Source organism: Panicum virgatum, chromosome 3K, assembly GCF_016808335.1.
Source record: "Panicum virgatum strain AP13 chromosome 3K, P.virgatum_v5, whole genome shotgun sequence".
Lineage (NCBI taxonomy): Eukaryota > Viridiplantae > Streptophyta > Magnoliopsida > Poales > Poaceae > Panicum > Panicum virgatum.
In genome coordinates, this window is record NC_053138.1 from 42,350,538 (window position 1) to 42,370,723 (window position 20,186).

Sequence of the window (20,186 nt, forward strand, 5' to 3'; positions counted from 1 at the left end):
TCACCCATACACGAGAGAAAGCCTCCAAGCCACTACAGTGCCATTTGATCACATCCTTAGGCCTTAGCACATTCCATAAATGTGTTAGTGCTAAGTTAGCTTTGGAGAGAGTGAGAGAGTAAAGCGTTGCTTCCTTGTGGACTGGTTCTAAAGTGAACCAAACTTGTAGCTCGACGAGCCGGCCCTTTTGAGTCGTGGAGACTCACTGGCAAGTTTTCGACCCTCCGACTCGGTGTGGAGCGGGGTAGACAATCGTGTGCTGTGGATGTGGAGACCCTCATCCTTCGTGTAGAAGCTCCTTAGTGATGTACTTGGCCCTCAAAGTGACCGGAGAACTTGGCGTGAGCATTGGTGGCCTAGCCTTTGTGGCAAATCAAGGGATCAAAAAAGAGACCTGGTGGCCGGGAAGCGATACTCTTGTTGAGTGCTTCAATGTGGATTAGGGATGACTTAGTGCCTACCGGTACCACAAGATAAATCCTTGCATTAGAAGTTTACTTTCCATCGTTCCTTCTTTATATTTTCACATTTTATACTTGCAACTTGTGTGTCTTCATATTGTTAGAGTAGCATCAAGCTAGGATTGGCTATATGTTGTAAAACATATTTTGGATGGATGGTTTAACATTAGTTGAACCATAGATGCACATCTAGACAGCATGATCTAATTTATATTTTCTATAATTTTAGTTGGAGCCATAGATTAAGATTTTAGGTTTGCCTAATTCACTCCCTCCTCTTCATAGGCTACGAGCATCGGTTTTTTCACATGTTGTAATAGTACTGGGGCTGTAAGCATAATAGGGTGATGCAAATGGGCGAACTCATTTTCCATTATGTAAAATGTCTTTTTTATACGTAGTACAATTACAAAAAATTGATTTGTACAGTAGTATTTGGTGCAGATATAAGTCATATCAAACTAACCTCTAGTATTTTTAAGAATTTCAAAAAACATGTGAAATGGAATTTGTACAATATTTACAGCTTCACCTGTACAAGGTAACGCTGTAAATTTTCAACTTATGTAAGGGCTGCAATGTACTGAAAGCTTCCCTAGAGGTAAGGATGATGCCAAAGTAGAGAAAAAGGCCGAACTTCAATGATATATATGTGACAGATGGGTTTTATATAAGCAGAATGTAATGACTACCTATATTTACAATGGTATTAAATGAGAATTGTCTTTGATATTGACAATAAAGCATTTTCAAACAGATCCAGTTGCTATAATACAATACATCTCAAGAATTTCTTTAGACAGAAGGTTTTTCAAACTGATGATAGAAAGTTTTTAAGTCCCTCCTGTGATATTGAATCGTGACAGAAGGTTTTTCACTGCACATATTTAAGTTATTCAATCAACACTATAACCTTCTATATTAGGATTATTAAAAGCAGATTTTGATAAATAAAGTACTCTTTGAGATTTCTGTGGCAGTCTTTCTAGGCAAGTACTTAATTTCTTTGACACAATTTTAGGGAAAATACACTAGACAATGGTTGGCCGCTTGCCCTGACCATCCGGCCTGTAACTGTCCTCATGATGTCACCATCTTGATCCGTATGGAGTTGGATAATTCCACAATCTTGCTCAGCATTTTCTTGTCGTAATCAGATTCGTCCAGCGAACTGAAAATTTGAAAAGAAAGGTGAGGAAAGGGTTCTGGCCAAACCAAACAGTGACATCAATTCCTCTATTTATACTCACTGTTCTTCCGACTCAGTGCTAAAGCATCGAACGAATACAGTTTTTTTTTTTTAATTCATGACCAAACTGGCCGAAGATCGAAGAGGTAATTTGTAATCCAAGAACTGGCACCATGACCGGTCGCTTCCATCTAGCCCCAGTCCTCGTGGCTGTGCTTGTGGCATGGGCATTCCTGCTCCGGCCAACGGTGGCGGCCACTGACATCGGGCATCAAGCAGACCGCATCGGCCGGCTGCCCGGCCAGCCGGCCGTGGACTTCCCGATGTACTCTGGGTACGTCATCGTCGACGAGCACGCTGGCCGAGCACTCTTCTATTGGCTCCAGGAAGTGCCCCCTGAGTCCCAGCCGGCGGCGCTGGTGCTGTGGTTGAACGGCGGGCCAGGGTGCTCGTCGGTGGCGTACGGCGCGTCGGAGGAGCTCGGCGCGTTCCGCATCCGGCCAGACGGCGCGACGCTCTTCCTCAACGAGTTCCGGTGGAACAGAGGTACGGCCTTGCTGCACCAGCCGGCGGCTCCTGTCGCGCGCTGTCAGTAGTGGTAGATGATGGTGTTGGTTGAACTGTGAACGGCTGCAGCGGCGAACATCCTGTTCTTGGACTCGCCGGCCGGCGTGGGGTTCTCGTACACCAACACCACCTCCGATCTCTACAACTCCGGCGACAGGAGAACAGGTTCATCAGTTGCTTCACGTCCCTTGTTCTGTCGTACTAGCAGTTTGTTCCATGGCTTTGACGTTTTTTGTTTGCAAAACGCCAAAACCTTTGCACGCAGCGCATGATTCCTACACCTTTCTGGTGAAATGGTTGGAGAGGTTCCCAAAGTACAAGTACCGCGATTTCTACATTGCCGGGGAGAGTTACGCAGGTAACATGATTTTAATTTCTCCTTTTGATCTGTGCTATTCTCTGTTCAGTTTGCTGGACCTCTACTAATAAATTTCATTGCAATGTGTAACATGCAAACATTGTATAAATCTTGCAGGGCACTACGTTCCCGAACTGTCCCAGCTGGTGTACCGGCACAACAAAGGCGTCAAGAAACCACTCATAAACTTCAAAGGCTTCATGGTAATGATATGGGGCATTGTTCATCCATCGTGTCAATGATGATTTTGTACCAGAAAGTCATCGTAGCGTGACCTGAAACTGATGAAACCTCATTTATATTCCAGGTCGGGAACGCGGTGACGGACGACTACCACGACCAGGTGGGCACGTTCGAGTCGTGGTGGAACCACGGGCTCATCTCCGACGCCACGTACCGGCAGCTGGAGGCCGCCTGCGTGCACGGCAGCATCGAGCACACGTCCCCGCCGTGCGACGCCGCGTACGACGCGGCCGCGGCGGAGCAGGGCCGCATCGACCCGTACAGCCTCTACACGCCCACATGCAACCAGACGTCGCCGTTGAGCCGCCGGAGGCTCATCAAGGGCCGTTACGTGAGTTCCCCAGCATAGCGATCTGAATTCTCCTTCGTTCTCTGCGTCATTTTCTCGTGTAAAGCAAGCAAACGTCGCTTTTGCTATCGAAACGCCCTTTGGACTTGGGACAAGCTAAGTTGGGAGGTTTTTGCTGGCAAAGTTTGCAACGTGCGTGCCCTTTTGTTGCAGCTTTGTTTTCCCTTTCTGCTGGTGTCGTCTGCTCTGTATGCTGATCAGTTTTCTTGGATGTGTACGCACACCTACGTGCAGCCCTGGATGATGGGTTCTTATGACCCGTGCACCGAAAGGCACTCCACGGTGTACTACAACCGGCCGGAGGTGCAACGGGCTCTCCACGCTAACGTCACCGGCATCAACTACACATGGACGACCTGCAGGTTTGTGCATGGCCACATGAAAATGTGCTCCATCTTTCATCAAAGAAAGGAATTTGTTATTGGGTATGTGTATGTCGGAAAATTTTCATAGGTTGATTGGTACTAGCTCCAAGTTCAAACTTCAAACCCACGGTTTGACTGGTCTTCAGATTGTTTCGTCCTTGGATTCCGAACCTGAAATATACAGTAAAAATGAAAGGGTCTTATTCTTTTGAGTTGGCATGTTTGGTTCATGTGGTTTGTGCTCACATGCATGTACTGATCGATTAATGACCCGCAGTGAAGCCATCAGCACCAACTGGAGAGATTCGCCGAAATCAATGCTTCCTATCTATAAGGAGCTTGTTGCAGCTGGCCTCAGGATATGGGTCTTCAGGTACGCACATCGTCTTCATTTCCATTACTTGGAGCTTCATTGCTTGCTAGACATCATTTCGATCTCGTCCTAGGGCTCTGTTTAGTTGGTGAAAAGTTGTTGGTTTTAGTGCTGTAGCACATTTTGTTATTACTTGACAAATAATGTCCAATCATGGACTAATTAGACATAAAAGATTCATCTCATGTTAATCAGTTAGACTGTGTAATTAGTTATTTTTTAACTGAATTTAATGCTCCATACATGTGTCCGAACATTTAATGTGACGGGTACTGTAATTTTTTTTTGAGAACTAAACAGGTCCTTAAGTTCGATCTGGTAACCACTTTTGCCAACGCAGCCGGTTATCACAAATATGTCTGCCCATGAATTTAATTTTTTAGGTTAAAACCTTACTGTAATTTCGGAACCATTTTCTCGAGGGAAAATGTGGAATAGCAGCAGGACACGATTTCATTTTTGACTACCCGTTGTCTTATGCTGTGTGACTTCTATGAACTTGTAGTCATCTTCACCTTAATTCGGTCAATTACACACAAGTTTTCCTTTGATATGATTGTCACTGTCCATCTGTCACGAAGAAGACTACTTTAGCGAGACCAAATTAAAGTCCGAAAGTGACATAAAACTGCATCTGCGTTCAACTACTCAAAATAAAAATTTTCTTTCCATAGATCGTTTTGATATGTTGATAGCAAAATACAATCCTACGAAATTGTATACGATCGAGTCGATCAATGCCAGAAATTGTTTCCGTTATCCATACCACCGACTCCATGCATGGTTCGTCTGATCATCTTAGCTAGAAAACTAATGGAATGATTGGTCTTCTGTTTATTTCCAGCGGAGATACAGACTCAGTAGTCCCTCTGACAGCAACAAGATACTCCATCGCCGCTCTGGGCCTTCCCACTGTTGTTAGTTGGTACCCGTGGTATGATAAGAAAGAGGTCAGCTTCATTATTCCTCCCAAGTCCCAACCTGCCTCATTTCTAAATTAGAGTTATCTAGACACATTAAAGGATTAGCAAATTAATTAGTCAACTATACTTGGTCAATAAGCCAATAATCGTACATGATGGACATCAGACAGGACGAGTTTATAACTGTGCTTGAGTTGTTGGTTGGTTGCTTGATTGCTCAATAGGTTGGTGGATGGAGCCAAGTGTACAAGGGGCTGACCTTGGTGACCGTTCGAGGGGCAGGGCATGAGGTTCCTCTCCACCGCCCAAGACAGGCGCTCATACTGTTTCAACACTTCTTGCGTGGGAAACCCATGCCTAAAAATGGAACTGCTGTGTAGTGTCCATTTATTTTTCATACAATGAATGAGATGAAATATCACAACGCGTGTAAGGGGATAAAGAAAGAAATGAATAATACAGTCGCTTTGTGAACTTTATCACAACTAGGTAGTTACTCGCTTTCCTGATGTACGTACGTGCAGATTATACGCACTTAAAAGTAAGGGAAGAGCGTGAGCAAGAACAGAAAGGATGCAGCTCCAATCGGACTCTTCCTTAAAATATAATAATGATGAGATGCATATTTGTACTGTACTTGGAGACTAGGAGTGGTTCAAACTTCTTCACCTTAAAGAGGACACGGCTGAGCAACATCTGAGGAAGAGGTTTTCCAGGACTGCAACGAAAACAAGGAGGAGGCTTACAAAATAGGACTTGGATACGGTACCTCAACCTTTCAAATAGGATAGCCCAACATCTGGTAGAATTTGTTAATTTGTTGGGAGCATTGCTAGATGTAAACCGTCTTAATCATATAACCTGGAAGCTAAAGCTCATGGCGAGTACACAATGACCTCCGCTTGTGGAGCCCAATTAATTGGCACTACATACTCCCTCCGTACTTAAAAAGAAATTCGCTTTGGACAAAGTTTGGGTCAAACACTGAGAATATAAGTCACAAATAACTTTTAAGTTGTTGAGTTTTAAAATACAAAAACCATATGAATAGATTTGTCTTGAAATTTTTTTCATAAAAACATAAATATATCACTCTCACTACCAGAAAAATGGGCATTCATGCGTCCGGTACTAACTGTGAAATTAGTACCGGGTAGAAATTTCTGATTCTCGGAGGCCATCTAGTACCGGTCGGTGTTTTGGACCGGTACTAAAATCGCTGCGCCATTTTAGTATCGGTTAATGACACCGACCGGTACTAAAAGTTGACATTTAATACCGGTCATTGTCTTGGCCCGGTGCTAAATGATCCTCTATGAGTTGGTTCAAAAGGAAAGCATCTCGTATCCAATCATATGTGATGCATAGGTGAGATGATAAAGAAACAACGCGCGAGGCCGGAGGTCATGGGTTCGAATCTTCGCAATTGCGCACGCGAATTTAGTACGCGTGAAAAATCTGTCACATGCATGCCCCTATACTGCTTTAATAATTAGGACCTGAAATAATACTATTTTATTTATGACTATTTATGTTAATATAATATCAAATCAAAAAATTGATTGACTATTGATTTTCAAGTGACCTTTCAAAAATATACCTTTCCGAAAACAAAAATATCTCTAACCTTCCTGTACATTCTCATCCCATACAATCAAAGTTTGATTCATGAACACAGGTGATTGATAAATTTGTGGTATCATTTATTCCCTCTTGCAACCCAAATTCTCTCGCATGTCAGTCGTTTATTGTGTGCGGGTCCAGCACGTGGGAGGGAGCCTCGTACTAGCGTACAGCTAGCTGGTCCACGGTAGCCGCACATGCTCCCTCATATTTAGTAATTCCTAAATATCTATTGATATAATAGTTATTGCATTTAATCCAACACAACAATCAACTTGCTTTAAATGTATTCCCAATAAATTCTTAAGTATATAATGCACAATATTTTTTCTCCTTTTCTCCAACCGATAGGCTTGACCAGTATTAAGTACATTGTTTGGACTAAAATTAAAGTTCGACGAAATTTTGTTTTTACTGGATTCTTAATGGCTGAAGAACAGTAATACCAGTATCAACAGAGCCATATTATTTGGCAGGACAACTCTCATTCTTCAGCCAATAAGAATCTCATGTTGCTATCGTAATTAATGTCGTCCTCTATGACCATCTGTGTCAATCCAGAAGAAAATTATCCTCACATTGTACCATGCACATGTAATGGTTAATGTCATGGTTTTCCCTGGCTAGAGCTAGTATGTAGTTAATTTTAGCTCTAGCTGATCTATGCCTTGCACCTTGTAAAGTTTTTCAAAAGAAATTTTTGCACATTTGAATTATTAAACATAGACTAATCACAAAATTAATTACAGAACTCGTCTGTAAACTACGAGACGAATTTATTAAGACTAATTAATCCGTCATCAGCAAATGTTTACTGTAACTTTACTGTAGCAATTTATTGTCTAATCATGACCTAATTAGACTCATTAGTTTTGTCTCATAATTTACAAGAAAACTATGTAATTATTTTTTTATTTCATCTAGATTTAATATCACATGCGTGTGCCGATAGTTTTGAAATTTTAAATTTTGCATCTAAACACATAGCTAATCAGGATAGCTACCACTAAACTATAATGCATTAATATTGGTCGCCGGGTAGATGAGGATGTCTCGTGTTCCGTTTTGTTTCCTTTTTTATTTATACTGAGAAATGCGAGAAACTGCGGCCGTACGTGTCTATGTCGTCTCTACGATCACCGGCCAACTGCACCACCACATCCATCCAAGAGGGGTCGCCTGAAATAGGTCGGCGTCCTTTAATTCTGCACAACTCTTATGTGTCAGCAACAGGTAGCATTGCCACATGGTTGAACACATTCAATGCTCGCGTTTATCCTCCGTGCATTGCTCAACTACCAGCTGCTCCCTTGACGATCCTCTTGTATCCCTATCGGTGTGCTGGATGTGTCTCGAGAAACTCTATAAATTCGATCCTGGAGACACTCCAGAAATATGAGAAGGTATTCCAGAAACCGTGAGTTGATCAGAATTTAGAAGCAATGAGTTACCTGCTAAAGACCAGGAAGGAGAGGGAACCACCCCTGCAGGAGCATGCGGCTTCAGAAGAGCAGGCAAAGGTAGGACGAAAGCTCTGCCGTTTACGCTGCTGTGCGGCATCGTTTTGAAAAGAATGTATTACTATCCTTTGATGAAGTAATACATAAGAATTCCTGAAGAAAAACATATTTTATGAATTTGTTGCCATGGGAGATTCATTTTGGTACGCCAGTCAGAATACAGAAGTAGTGGTGTTTGTTTCCAGATAGGAGTTTTATTAACCACATCGATCATCGATGTATATGAACATGCAGATAAATAAGGTACGGGAACTTCTGGGTGAGCTGCCGACAGAGATGCCGGGCTTCCTGTCGGACGCCACCATCCGCCGCTTCCTCCATGCAAAAAATTGGAGCGTGGTTCAGGCCACCAAGACTCTGAAAGAAGCTGTCAAATGGAGGCGTCAGTACAAGCCAGAAAAAATCTGTTGGGTAAGTATTGTAATTGCCCATCGGGGGTGTTTTTTTTTTCTGAGAACACCTATCTGGGGTGACTGGGGAGAAGATATAGTTACGTTTTCAGTTTATGCCGTAATCTCAACCCAATTCGGAAACACCTAATGGACATGCTCGATCCAAACAGACCCTAGTTTACCATCAATCAATATTGTAAATTGTCTACTATCATGTACTATTCTTTGTGTTTTATTTTGTAATTCCAATATTTACAAAGAGCTTGCTTTTTACTTTCTATGATAGGAAGACATTGCTGAACCCGAGAATGAGGTGCAGAGAGCGTATATAACCGACTACCTTGACAAAAATGGGCGTACTGTGTTGGTCGCACGGCCGTCAGTAAAGGTCAGTTTTAAGCGATGTAAGAAGCACCATATTTTATATCCAGTTGTCCAAAATATTCTATAAATATGCACACACACATTTTTCAAGTCAAATAAAAGTGATGTTATCCTTTCCAATGCTTGCTACAATATGCTATGGAGTTTTTTATGCTGTAAGTCAGAAAAATATTATGGTAGTAGTAAGTTATATAGTGGTTCGAAGACCGGTTCTAGCCTTTGCACAACTATATATAACATATACAACCTGTCATAATTGAACATTCATGTCAACATAATCCAGAGTATCATGCACCACAGTAGCAACACACGTATGTCGTTGTTGCTACAATTTCAATTAGTAAGGATTTCAACCAGTAGAGCAAATTGGTCACAATCTGCAAAACATTTTCAATAAATCAACAACATTACTACCATCCCTAGAAACAGCCAATCAACAACACCTCGGAATTTCTCCTCGGAGTCCAGGAATTGGTACTCAAACAGACACCACCACATTAAAGTCTTCTATTGTTGTTGTTCCATACTTTCAGAGCTAATGTAGCCACACCTCCGAGCCTTATAGGGGGTGTTCGATTCCCTAGCGTTTATTTTAAATCCCGTCACATTGAATGTTTGGGGTGCTAATTAGTACTAAGTATAGTCCAATTACAAAACAAATTCCATAACAAATTCCATACATCCAACCTTATTCTAGGCTAGGGGAAACACATCCCGACCCATCCCAATTGTGGTGTTGCTGGATCCGGCCATGGATGTGCATGATCCGACCATAATGCCAAGGGATATGCGAGCCAAAGGGGGCAGGCGCCCTATTGAAAATAAATTCATTAATATTACTAAACTGATGGTTAGAAATTAGCAAATGTTCATGTTAAGCAACAGACTGGATAAGCCGTGGGTTGGAGAAGATTTGCAGATGAAAGAAGCCCCCTAACGCCATCCTCATGGAGTGTGCTCACTTACAACAGTCACATTTAGCCTTGGTGCTGGCGGTGTTTGGCAACTTATGCTAAACCAGGCTGACGTGATGGTCTTCGTTGAGATAGTGATTAGCGACTAGCTAATTGATATATATCTGGGACTATCAAATTAGTATGAAAAAGATTTGTACAGATAAATAGTTCTATGGTTGATGACATCGCTTTGGTCTCAAACATAATGGAAATAAGAATGTGATTTGAACTTTGCATCTTGTGAGGGTCGAACCCTGCAAAAGGAATCAAATAGTTGTGTACAGTGGTTTATATAACTCGTAGTTTTTACTTCTTTGTATAATGTATTTACTAATCTTTGCCTATTTAAACAGAGCCTAACTTCAGTGAAGGAACAGATCAAACAACTAGTGTACAACCTGGAAAATTTGACCATGAGCTCAGAGAATGCACCAGAAAATGTTGTTTGGGTAATTGACTTCCAAGGATGGACACTATCAAGTACGCCATTGGCAATGAGCCGTCAATCATTGGACATAATTCAGAACTATTATCCAGGGTTGGTAGCAGTTATAATTCTTTGCAATCCACCAAAGATATTTGAATCTTTTTGGAAGGTATTCACGAACAGAAACATATTATATTGTTCCTATTCATGACATTATCTAAACATTTGAGATACAAGTTCACAAGCATTTTTCACATTAACTAAAAGCTTTACTTGAAATTATGTATAGCCTAGTACAATTTTTTCTAAAGGGGAGATTTTATTAATTTCATGTATAGTTGCATAGAGGCATTACATCAATGCTTGAAAACACATACGAACTTTACTAGATCAATTTTTAATTGTATCTCTAATGTATTATTTTTATGGCATAGTACAATGGAAATTAATGAAAAAAATGCTTGTTGTAGAATATGTCTTGTCCAAACCATCATATACTATTGCACCCTAAACACATAGACTAAATTTAGTAGTATATATCCTTCTACTCTAGGTTTAGATGAACCTTGAAAGTGAGCTTTTGAAGCCCTAAATTGTGCTTTCCATGAGCTTTTTCATCCTAGATCTAAGAACTTCATCTTTTTGTAGATACTGAGTTACTTCGTCGAGCCGGAAATGAAAGAGAAAGTGAGATTTGTGTACTCTAACAACTCTGAGAGCCTGAGAACAATGACTGACATGTTTGACCCAGACAAGCTCGAGTCTGCATTTGGCGGACAAAATACTTGGGGCATTGACATTGTTGAGTATTCTGAGAGAATGCGAAGAAGAGATCAAGTTAGGAAAGCTTTGAGAAATGCAAATGAAAATGCCTATTCTACCTGACCATGCCATGATTCATCTGGAGAAGTGTATATGAACTCCACTCTAACCAGCGAAGATGACATACGAAGAAGAAGAGACTGGAGCCCTATCTTTTTTATACGCAAATGAGTGAACATAAGTGTTCAAATAACTTAATAAGTTCAATTACTATGAAAGAATCTATATTACATACCAAAAGATTGAGATGTAAGGCAGATAATATGAGCCTAATGACCTACACAATCAGATGAAATGTGGATTCATGAGTCACTGTATTGTAGGTAATAAGATGTCGATTTATGATAAACACTAGTTATAAAAGCTGGAGGTGGAAGATATATCGAAAGGATGATGAAATGTGGTGACACATAATGAACATGGAGGCCGCTATGGATTGAAGTGAGAAATACATGCTTTAGAAAAGTGTTCAAGATGGTTCAGGGGAACCAGGATTTGAAAAAGATAGGGATCGTCTAGAGGTGCAACTGGCACGGTTAGGGAATATTTAGTTTCCTATGGAATCATCACACTACTAGAAAAACAGCCGTAGGCACCGGTTGAAAAGAGGCATAGGTACCGGTTTTTGAACTGGTACCCCGAAACCGCGACCAATGGCCTCCCTCTTTGTCACCGGGTAAATCAACCGGTGCCTAAAGTATTTTTTGGCACCGGTTAAAAATAACAACCGGTATCAAAGACGGTCAACCCGTTCCATCGCATCCTCTCCCGTTCCCTCGTATCCTCTTCCGTTCTCTTCTCACATTCCACCAATCATTCAAGAATCGATCAACCACAAAATATTGGATCGACATATACAAAATCCATATATAGATTTATCATTCAAAGAATCGATCACAGGATAATACAATCAACACCCATCTCTATTTCATAAAAATAAGAAAAAAAAGAAAAAAAATCACCAACGGCTGGGTGGAGCCGCTCGCCGCCGCAGAGACCCTCGCCGGCCGGGAGTTGCTCGCCTGCAAATTTCCGGTGTAGATGCCGCTGCGCAGACGGAGGAGGCCGGCAAGGGAGGGAGCAGGGGAAGGGGCGGCGCCGAGCGAGCTGAAGGCCGCCGCCGGGCAGAACCACCATCGAGCAGAGCCACCGCCGAGCTTGAGGTCTGCCATGGAGGAGGAGGGCGAGCACCCGGCCGGAGGGAGGGAGGGAGAAGGGAGGGGCTGCCGACATTGTGGCCCCGCGCGGAGGAGGCCGGCCGGGCCGCCGCGCCCCGCGAGGGAGAAGCCGCATCACATATGCAACCAAATTCAGACAAATCTTTCTCCTTTATTTTACTAGCAATATAGCAGTTCATTCTCATGAGCATAATGGAGAAAATCGAGTAAGTCTTTACCTGCTGGGGACGCCTTGAGCGGATTCAATTTCTCTCGTGCACCACCAAAACGAGCTCCCAGCAGTTCACCAGACCAAATCGAGACCCTGCCTGGCAGCTGCCCCGGCCGCACGCAGGCCCTTCCTGGCGCTCGCCTGCCCGTCGCTCGAGCAGGGGAGAGCCGAGGCGGCGGCGCGGCGCTCGCCTGCCCGCACGCGGTGGCGCGGCCCACGCGCGGCGTTCGCCTGGGGTGAGGGAGAGACAGAGCGAGAGAGAGAGAGGGGTAGAGTAGATGAGAGCTAGAGAAATGAGATGGAACGAGAGAGAGAGGACGCCCGCCCAGCACTTACAAATATCTAGAGACGCGAGAGGCATTGGTACCGGGTGGTTTCTTCCACCGGTGCTAATGTCTGCTCCATAGCCACCGGTTCATGCCACCACCCGGTGCCATTGATGCATGGCCAATTTGGTACCGGCTGATGGATTTAACCGGTGTCTTTGTCAGTGCATTGGCGCCAATTTGTGCCGTGGCGCGCCTTGCCAGTGCTTGGCACAGGCCAAGAGTACCGGTTATTGATATAGCCGGTGCTGATGTCTCACATTAGTACCGGTTCAAGCAACAAGTGGTTCCTTTGGTCTGGATCTTTGGCCTGTTTTCTAGTAGTGTCAATAAATTATAGATCTGTAAAGTTCCCTTTAATTTTTATTCTTTTCCATGGACTACAGCAAAATGCACTCAATACAAGTCGCAAACCCACTAAGTTTGATTTAGAGACTTGTATATGTGTAGATGGGATTGTTAGAACATGGTTCTTGATGTGGTATGGCACAAAAAGGTTTAAGAACAGGCAAAATGGGTTAGTTCTTTGCTGGGACATGGTACAAATAAACGGAAGAATTGGTACAGAGTGGGTTATCATATTGTTTTTCTTATTAACCTAGTACTGATACTATCACTACTAGTTTGTGGCTAAAACCTATACTGTTTGTGCTTGGCCAGGGCAACGGGTTTTCCATATTTATTTTTAACATAGCACAATAATATAATTTCTCAGACATCCAATAAAGCAAACAGACTCATTCTAAGCAAACACATAATAATCAGTTAGTATTAGTACCAGTTCACCCCCAACACACACACACGTGTGTGACATCAACAATATGTTACAAAAACCCATGTTCGTGATGGATGCGGATAGCCATAGGTAATGATCATTTTGCATCCGTCGGTAGATGGGTCGCCAATGATGATATGTGGATAATGGGTAACAACATAAGCCCATCATCCTACATTGTCACCCTTATCCTGCATGAAGTTATCAGCAACGAGAAAAATGTTATGTGCCACCTTTAAAATGAGAATAAATGTCAGCAAACTCTGGAAATATTCTTGAAAAAATCAGAAGATGGATAAATATAATCGAAAAAGATATTCACATTTTAAAATTAGAATGGGGGGGGGGTGTGAAAATGCCGCATGTCGATCCTAGAATAACTTAAGGCATGCCATGTCTCGATGAAGTCCCTTTAGGGCGAGTATCTTTGTGAATTGCATGTGATGTTCTTCTATGATAGATTAATTTTACGTCAAAATGTGAGCTAAATTTGTGCCATTTGCCACGGTAACTAAGAGGATTGAAACCGTTATTGAAATGATTGGGCATAGAGCATTTTTATGTGGCTTTGTATGCCCAAGGTCATATCCTGTGACTAATTAAGCCCTACACAGGTGATGAAAACTCGGAAATACAAATTTTAGTAGATTGGTGAAATGCTGACACTAGAAGAAAAAGTGGCATTAGTATCGGGCGCTTGCCGCTGGCCGGTACTAAATAGACGGTCCATTTACCGGTTGCATCATCCCGTACTAAATGTACCACCTCTTAGAAAAATACATCCGGATAAATATGCATGCACCGTGGTTCGAACTCGTGACTTTTGGCCTCACGCGTAGTCTCCTCTACCATCCCACCCACAAAGCACATGTAAGTGGATAGAAAATGCTATCCTTTTGAAGTAACTGAGACAGACCACTTAGTACTAGGGCATGACCATTTAGTACCGGGCCATAACACCACCCGGTACTAAATGCCATCATTTAGTACCGGGTGGTGTTAAAAACCGGTACCAGATGGCTTGGGGCTCGGGAGCCATTTAATATCGGGTCATAACACCAACCGGTACTAAATGACCCCGGAGGCATTGTGCTATACAGTCGGTACTAAATTGATATTAGTAACTTTCCTCTGTATGCATTGAATTAATATCTGAGATGTCAGTGTAAATTCCGTTATCACCGACTACACCATATTTATTTCTCAGCATGGGTCTCTTTTCAGCAGCGAATAAGAATACATATGTTACACATGTAGCCATGCTTATTAATCTATTTTGATGCCATCCCTTTCCATTAGAACAGAACTATCTTAAGGGTGTTGGGATCCAAGTACTAAATTTCAAAGTGTTAAACTTTAGCATTATCTTATCCAAAAAAAAGTGCTAATGGGTGGGCTAAACTTTAGCCAAGAATGAAAAAATTTAGCAAGCTTATAAATGCTAATAGATGCTAAATTTTAGCACTCAACTTTAGCTCATTCAAATAGACCCTTAGCATGATACTATTGACACATTTTTCTATATTCTACTACTGTCATAGACCATGCTTGCTGACTTTTCCCTGAAATTCATTGCTGCAAATGACCTATCCGAGCAATGGTCAGCGGAAAATTAGATGCTCCCTCTCGCTCTCTTCTAAACGCTCTCCAGCCAACTGCATGCCACTCTACAGAATCCACGTCCTGTACGGTCCAATGCCACCAAAGGGTTGGTTGATGGAGAGGACGCCAACGCCTCCATGTCGGCGAGACTGCATTAATTCAATGCTAACGTCGCGTCGCATTTATCCATTATCTATGACTGGAATATTGCAACTGCCAGCTACCCCGTTGTTGTTTCAATCGGCTTCGTGTCCTCCGGTCGGCGCCGGAATATGGAAATGTAACACACTTGTGTACAAACGCTATAAATCCATAAGGTTGGGACATCTTTTTTAGTGGATGATTGCAGTCCAGTTCCAGCCAGCCAGAACCCATCCCTCATAATTTGGATGCCATGAGTTATCTCTTCAAGAGCAGGAGTGAACCAACGCCGATGATACCAGCATCTTTACAAGAACAACTGGCAAAGGTAAGGAAAGAACTTTATCGGTTGTGTTTATAAGCCTGTCCACCGTGACATGGGAAATAATCAAATTATATTTCAAAAATCTCAGTGAAAAAAATTAGTGGTATTACTATCATTTATTTGTTGAAAACCAGCACATAATAAAGTTTCACACAGACTTTACGCGCTTATGTTCATATACCCACTCTATGACATTGAATAAAAATAAATATTAAACTTAACAGAAATTGTTCATGAATTTTTAAGCACTCACAAATTTTCCCTAAAATATGACGTCCTATCTATTCAAATTCAAAAAGATAACATGTAGATGGTCATATGTTCTCATCAATGTTTATTAAGAACTCAAAAAACTTCGTTAGTACTTGCGTACTGATTTCTTTTTACATACATACATGTTCCAGCTGATAGGGGTTGTGCAGCTATATGTACTGCTGATTATAGTATTCCTTGATAAATAAGTTTCTTAAGTGAGCACATATGTGATGGACTTGAATATCACTTAAATCAAAAGGACATAAGGTTTCTCCTGATGTGGCAACATAAGCTGTATGTCAACATTCTTATGAGCACGCAGATAAATGAGGTCCGGGGGCTCCTTGGCGACCTGCCGATGGAGATGCCGAAATTCCTGTCAGACGCCACTATCCGTCGGTTCCTCCAAGCAAGAAACTGGAGCACAGTTCATGCTGCCAAGAGTCTGAAAGAAGCTGCCAGTTGGAGACGTCAGTACAAGCCAGAGAAAATTTGTTGGGTGAATAACTTTTCTGACCTCATATGTAAAATAATTTACTTTGTTACTGCAGAGAAAAACTTGTATTAAACATTTTATATTATGCAGAATGACCGAAGCTTCTGTTTTGAACCAATTTATTACTACAGGAAAACATCGCGGATAGTGAGAATGAGGCTAGGAGAGCTTACATACCAGACTACCTTGACAAGAACGGAAGAATGGTCTTCATAACACTGCCAACAATAAAGGTCTTCTTAGCACTGACAAAAATTAAATATAAAGAAATTTGAGATGCAAGCATGCATGTTTACTGTTGTAATAATTTGAAAGCATGAGGGGAATATATTCTCTGAGAAATAGCTGTAAGACATGGACATGGTTGTTTATAACCTCTTTCTTTAATAGTATTTTAGCATCGTATTTACTAATCCTCACTTGTGTAACAGACGAAAGCATCAGAGAAGGATCTTATAAAATACCTAGTGTATAACCTAGAAAACTTGGTGCTGAATTCAGAAGATGCAGAAGAGAGTGTTGTCTGGATAAGTGACTTCCGGGGTTGGGCAGTATCAAGTACACCATTTTCATTGACCCGAGAATCATTGCATATAATTCAAAAATATTATCCAGGACTGATAGCAGTTGCTATTCTAACAAACCCGCCAAGGATTTTTGAATCTTTTTGGAAGGTATTCGCGGACACTAATTATACCTTCTGTGCCCTAAATTATAGGGTATGCTTCAATTAATTAATTAGTGTGTACAAATTATTGAATTAGTTTTGAAAATATATCTTTATTGGGTTTGTAGCTCTAAATGATGTACTTCATTACAAAACAACACCTCAATTATAATTCTATGCACCAACACAAAATAATATTTTTCTTGGAAGAACCAAATAATTATCTTCATTATCCATGCATATTTAGATTTTTGTGGTACATATCCAAATATACTTTTTCTAACATGTAAAATAAATTTATTTAGCTTGGTTTTATTAAGATAGCACCTAGAGATTCATTATTGATTTTCCTAACTTGAGTTATATAAAGTAGTATAGAATAGGACATGATTATATGTTCTACTAGTGAACTTGCTACTTAGTACACAATCTTTTTCAAAGATTCTTATTTTTTTACAAGATTTTTTTCCTTCGAAAAGTATTTATAAATAAACAGAAAGAGTATTTATTCAATATCCCACAACATAGGTTACACATTGTACTGGTGGAGCCCACACAAATATATAGAATGTGGTGCTGATCAGTTAGCTTAATTTTCAGAATGTTACTAAACATTTGTATGCATTTATTGATCTAAAAATAGAATCTGATATTATTCTATATTTGGACTTATCAATTAATGACTAAAACAGCAAACTAGATAAGTTTTCCCTATGTTGATATAGATGCCTTTTTGTGAAGGTGGTATTCCTATCCAAAGAAAATTTTGAATAGCCTTTCTCTCGGTTGACTTTGCAGATAATAAAGCACTTCCTCGAGCCAAAAATGAACGAGAAAGTGAAATTCGTGTACAACAATTCAGAGTGCCAAAGGATAATGGGTGATATGTTTGACCTGGACAAGCTGGAGTCTACCTTTGGAGGAAGAAACACAGCGGGCCTGGATATCGACAAGTATGCCGAGAAAATGAGAAGACAAGATCAGATAAGGGGAGCCTGGACACAAGCCAATGGCAACACCTCTTCACCCTGATTTTTAATGAGTTCCTGTTCCGTGCTAATTAAGAGCACAATAACACCACTGTCAGCAGTTAATTAAACTGGACAAAGATTGAACGACTCTATCTACCCTACATGCTCTGAGCCTCTGAGGCATGCCAGCATATTAGTGATCCCATAAATAGGTTCATGTTGATAGTTAAGAACATAGGGGGATGTTAACTTTGAAGTTCTGAATGATATTGTTCGGGATGTCGGGTTATATTAAAGATATGCCAACAAAATATTATGCATGAAGCTCCTGGGTTAAGTAAACCAACCGCAATGTGTCATATTGGATTTGGATGTGAGTTGTCACTATATTTGTCCATATTACCAACAGCGTCGTAATTATTGGTCAGCAGAAGTCTCTTCAGCCATGAATCTGTCCCATATACTATATTTAAATAATAATTTGATCACCATCTGTAAGGATCGTGGCCCAAGAAGGGGGTTGAATTGGGACTTTTTCAAATTTCTTTCTAGTCCTTAACTTAGATTAGTATTGCCCAATCTACAAATTTGAAACCTAGTCACTATAGTATGCTAGCAAAAGGTCCTTAGGTAGGTAAGCATACTATCATGATCATTTTGTTTTAAAGGTTTTACACTAGCAAGATCAAACCTAAGCAAAAGATCACACTACCATGCAAGTTGTCCTAGTCAAACTACAAGCAATCAAAAGCAAGAATAACAACGAAAGGATTTAATTGCTTGAAATAAAAGTAAGAGACACGAGACAACAGGATTTTTTTCCCGTGGTATCGAGGAGTTGACGCTCCCCCCTAATCCACGTTGGAGCACCCACACAAGGGTATAGCTCCCTTGCTTCACCAAGAAGCAAGTGATCACTAAGAATGCTCCTTCTCCATCTCCGGAACGGCGAGCTTCACACCATGTACAATCTTCTTGTCTTGGGGCTCCCACAAACTCCAAGAGCTCACCAAGAACCTCACGATCACCAAGACCGGCTAGATGCCGTCAAACACCAAGAATAACAAGTTCCTAAGTTTTCACTTGACCTACACTCAGTTGGCCCTAGCTCAAGCACACTTGCTACACTTGCAAAGGATGGATTCTTCAAGGTCGAAGCACAAACAAAATGCTAGATCTTCTCTTGTTTGCTCAAAGCACTTTCTCTTCTTCTTAAGGGTGGCCTCAAGTATTCAGGGTGTCAAAGGCAACTGAAATGAGCCATGGGGTGCCCTTATATAGAGTGGAAAGAGTTACATAGCCGTTGGAAGTCCACTGCAGAAAAACCGTGAACACCGGAAGAGCCGATGGGTGTCATATTTGAGGCGTCGGTTCAACCGGTCTGTCTGTGTCCAAATTGTAGCCGTTGAGGTCCTGACACAGTATCCAGGCTTGCGTCATTGCACCGGTGCATGCTCCGTAGGGGCATCGGTTCAACCGGTGCTGAAGAGGTTCACTGATCAACTCAAACAAACTCTCTGGAACATAGGACGTCTAATGCACCGGTGCTTTGATTTTGAAGCGTCGGTTCAACCGGTGCTAAAGAGAAGTTGAAGTCCACCAAAACATGCTCTCTGAAATAAGGTACATCCAATGCACCGGTGCTTTTCTTGGAACCATCGGTTCAACCGGTGCTATAGAGTTTGCTGACTTGATTTCTACTGGCATCCAGAGAGATAGACCGACAGGGTGTCGGAACTTCCTCCAAGCATCGGATGCTCCGATGCTAGGGGCACCGGTTCAACCGGTGCTGCTTTTTTTCTTTATTTTCAGCTGAATTGACTTGGATTCGAATGTTACTTCGATTGTTTCTTCTTCCAAGTGTTGTGTTAACTTTTATTGACTATCTTGGGCTGATTTTGAGCGAGTGTGCAAGATTTCTAAAGCCAACTTTATTTTGATCAAGCTACTAACTCATGAACCCCTCTTAATAGTACGGTCAAGAACTAAAAACTATAAACCCTAACTAAATCAAGTGTCCTTCATCACCTTGTGACACTTGAGTCTAGAAAGGTCCTTAATCTTTGAAATTGAGTCCTTGGCACGCATGGTTGTTCTGAATTGAGGGGTCTCTTTTCACATTCCATATGAGACTTAACTAATCATTAATATTTCCTTCAAAATATACATTAGTCGCATACAGTTGTCATTAATCACCGAAACTTGCCATTAGCATCTATCGGTCTAGATGCACTTCACCATCCCTATCAACGTCAACAACATTATATTAGTGTAACCGTACTAAATC

The 20,186-nt window shown here is 41.4% G+C and overlaps 3 protein-coding genes and 1 long non-coding RNA gene across 6 annotated transcripts; 3 read left to right on the plus strand and 1 right to left on the minus strand.

Moving 5' to 3' along the window:
* Positions 1-1,758: 1,758 nt before the first annotated feature.
* On the plus strand, positions 1,759-5,307 carry LOC120699213 (serine carboxypeptidase 2-like). Its single transcript, XM_039983119.1, has 9 exons — positions 1,759-2,196; positions 2,287-2,382; positions 2,483-2,575; positions 2,693-2,778; positions 2,883-3,149; positions 3,402-3,529; positions 3,810-3,905; positions 4,750-4,855; positions 5,053-5,307. The coding sequence occupies exons 1-9, from the start codon at positions 1,824-1,826 to the stop codon at positions 5,206-5,208; spliced, it is 1,401 nt and encodes a 466-aa protein (XP_039839053.1). The 5' UTR covers positions 1,759-1,823; the 3' UTR covers positions 5,209-5,307.
* Positions 5,308-7,704: 2,397 nt separating this feature from the next.
* On the plus strand, positions 7,705-11,401 carry LOC120699216 (phosphatidylinositol transfer protein 3-like). The gene is made up of 5 exons (XM_039983122.1): positions 7,705-7,971; positions 8,206-8,382; positions 8,650-8,751; positions 10,057-10,299; positions 10,779-11,401. Exons 1-5 carry the CDS (start codon positions 7,894-7,896, stop codon positions 11,013-11,015), a joined length of 837 nt encoding a protein of 278 aa, XP_039839056.1. The 5' UTR covers positions 7,705-7,893; the 3' UTR covers positions 11,016-11,401.
* A 377-nt stretch (positions 11,402-11,778) lies between these two features.
* LOC120699217 lies at positions 11,779-12,579 on the minus strand. Of its 2 annotated transcripts, none has more exons than XR_005685307.1 (2): positions 12,349-12,579; positions 11,779-12,279 (listed from the first exon to the last, which is right to left on the minus strand). It is a non-coding gene; the product is annotated as an uncharacterized LOC120699217 (long non-coding RNA). The 2 variants fall into 2 exon arrangements; XR_005685306.1 differs by having other exon boundaries at positions 11,779-12,272; positions 12,349-12,575.
* A 2,734-nt stretch (positions 12,580-15,313) lies between these two features.
* Positions 15,314-18,258, plus strand: LOC120699215 (phosphatidylinositol transfer protein 3-like). Of its 2 annotated transcripts, none has more exons than XM_039983121.1 (5): positions 15,314-15,513; positions 16,088-16,264; positions 16,393-16,494; positions 16,693-16,935; positions 17,727-18,258. In XM_039983121.1, exons 1-5 carry the CDS (start codon positions 15,439-15,441, stop codon positions 17,958-17,960), a joined length of 831 nt encoding a protein of 276 aa, XP_039839055.1. In that variant the 5' UTR covers positions 15,314-15,438; the 3' UTR covers positions 17,961-18,258. The 2 variants fall into 2 exon arrangements, with proteins under 2 accessions (XP_039839055.1, XP_039839054.1); XM_039983120.1 differs by having other exon boundaries at positions 15,317-15,513; positions 16,693-16,980.
* The last annotated feature ends 1,928 nt before the right edge of the window (positions 18,259-20,186 follow it).

Excerpts from the sequence above, each read along its gene's own strand:
- LOC120699213 (XM_039983119.1), top strand. The coding sequence starts at position 1,824 with ATGACCGGTCGCTTCCATCTAGCCCCAGTCCTCGTGGCTGTGCTTGTG. Across the intron at positions 2,383-2,482 it reads CTCCGGCGACAGGAGAACAG|CGCATGATTCCTACACCTTT; the intron begins GTTCATCAGTTG and ends CTTTGCACGCAG. Across the intron at positions 3,150-3,401 it reads GGCTCATCAAGGGCCGTTAC|CCCTGGATGATGGGTTCTTA; the intron begins GTGAGTTCCCCA and ends ACCTACGTGCAG.
- LOC120699216 (XM_039983122.1), top strand. The coding sequence starts at position 7,894 with ATGAGTTACCTGCTAAAGACCAGGAAGGAGAGGGAACCACCCCTGCAG. Across the intron at positions 8,752-10,056 it reads TCGCACGGCCGTCAGTAAAG|AGCCTAACTTCAGTGAAGGA; the intron begins GTCAGTTTTAAG and ends CTATTTAAACAG. Across the intron at positions 10,300-10,778 it reads TATTTGAATCTTTTTGGAAG|ATACTGAGTTACTTCGTCGA; the intron begins GTATTCACGAAC and ends ATCTTTTTGTAG.
- LOC120699215 (XM_039983120.1), top strand. The coding sequence starts at position 15,439 with ATGAGTTATCTCTTCAAGAGCAGGAGTGAACCAACGCCGATGATACCA. Across the intron at positions 15,514-16,087 it reads TACAAGAACAACTGGCAAAG|ATAAATGAGGTCCGGGGGCT; the intron begins GTAAGGAAAGAA and ends ATGAGCACGCAG. Across the intron at positions 16,981-17,726 it reads TCTGTGCCCTAAATTATAGG|ATAATAAAGCACTTCCTCGA; the intron begins GTATGCTTCAAT and ends TTGACTTTGCAG.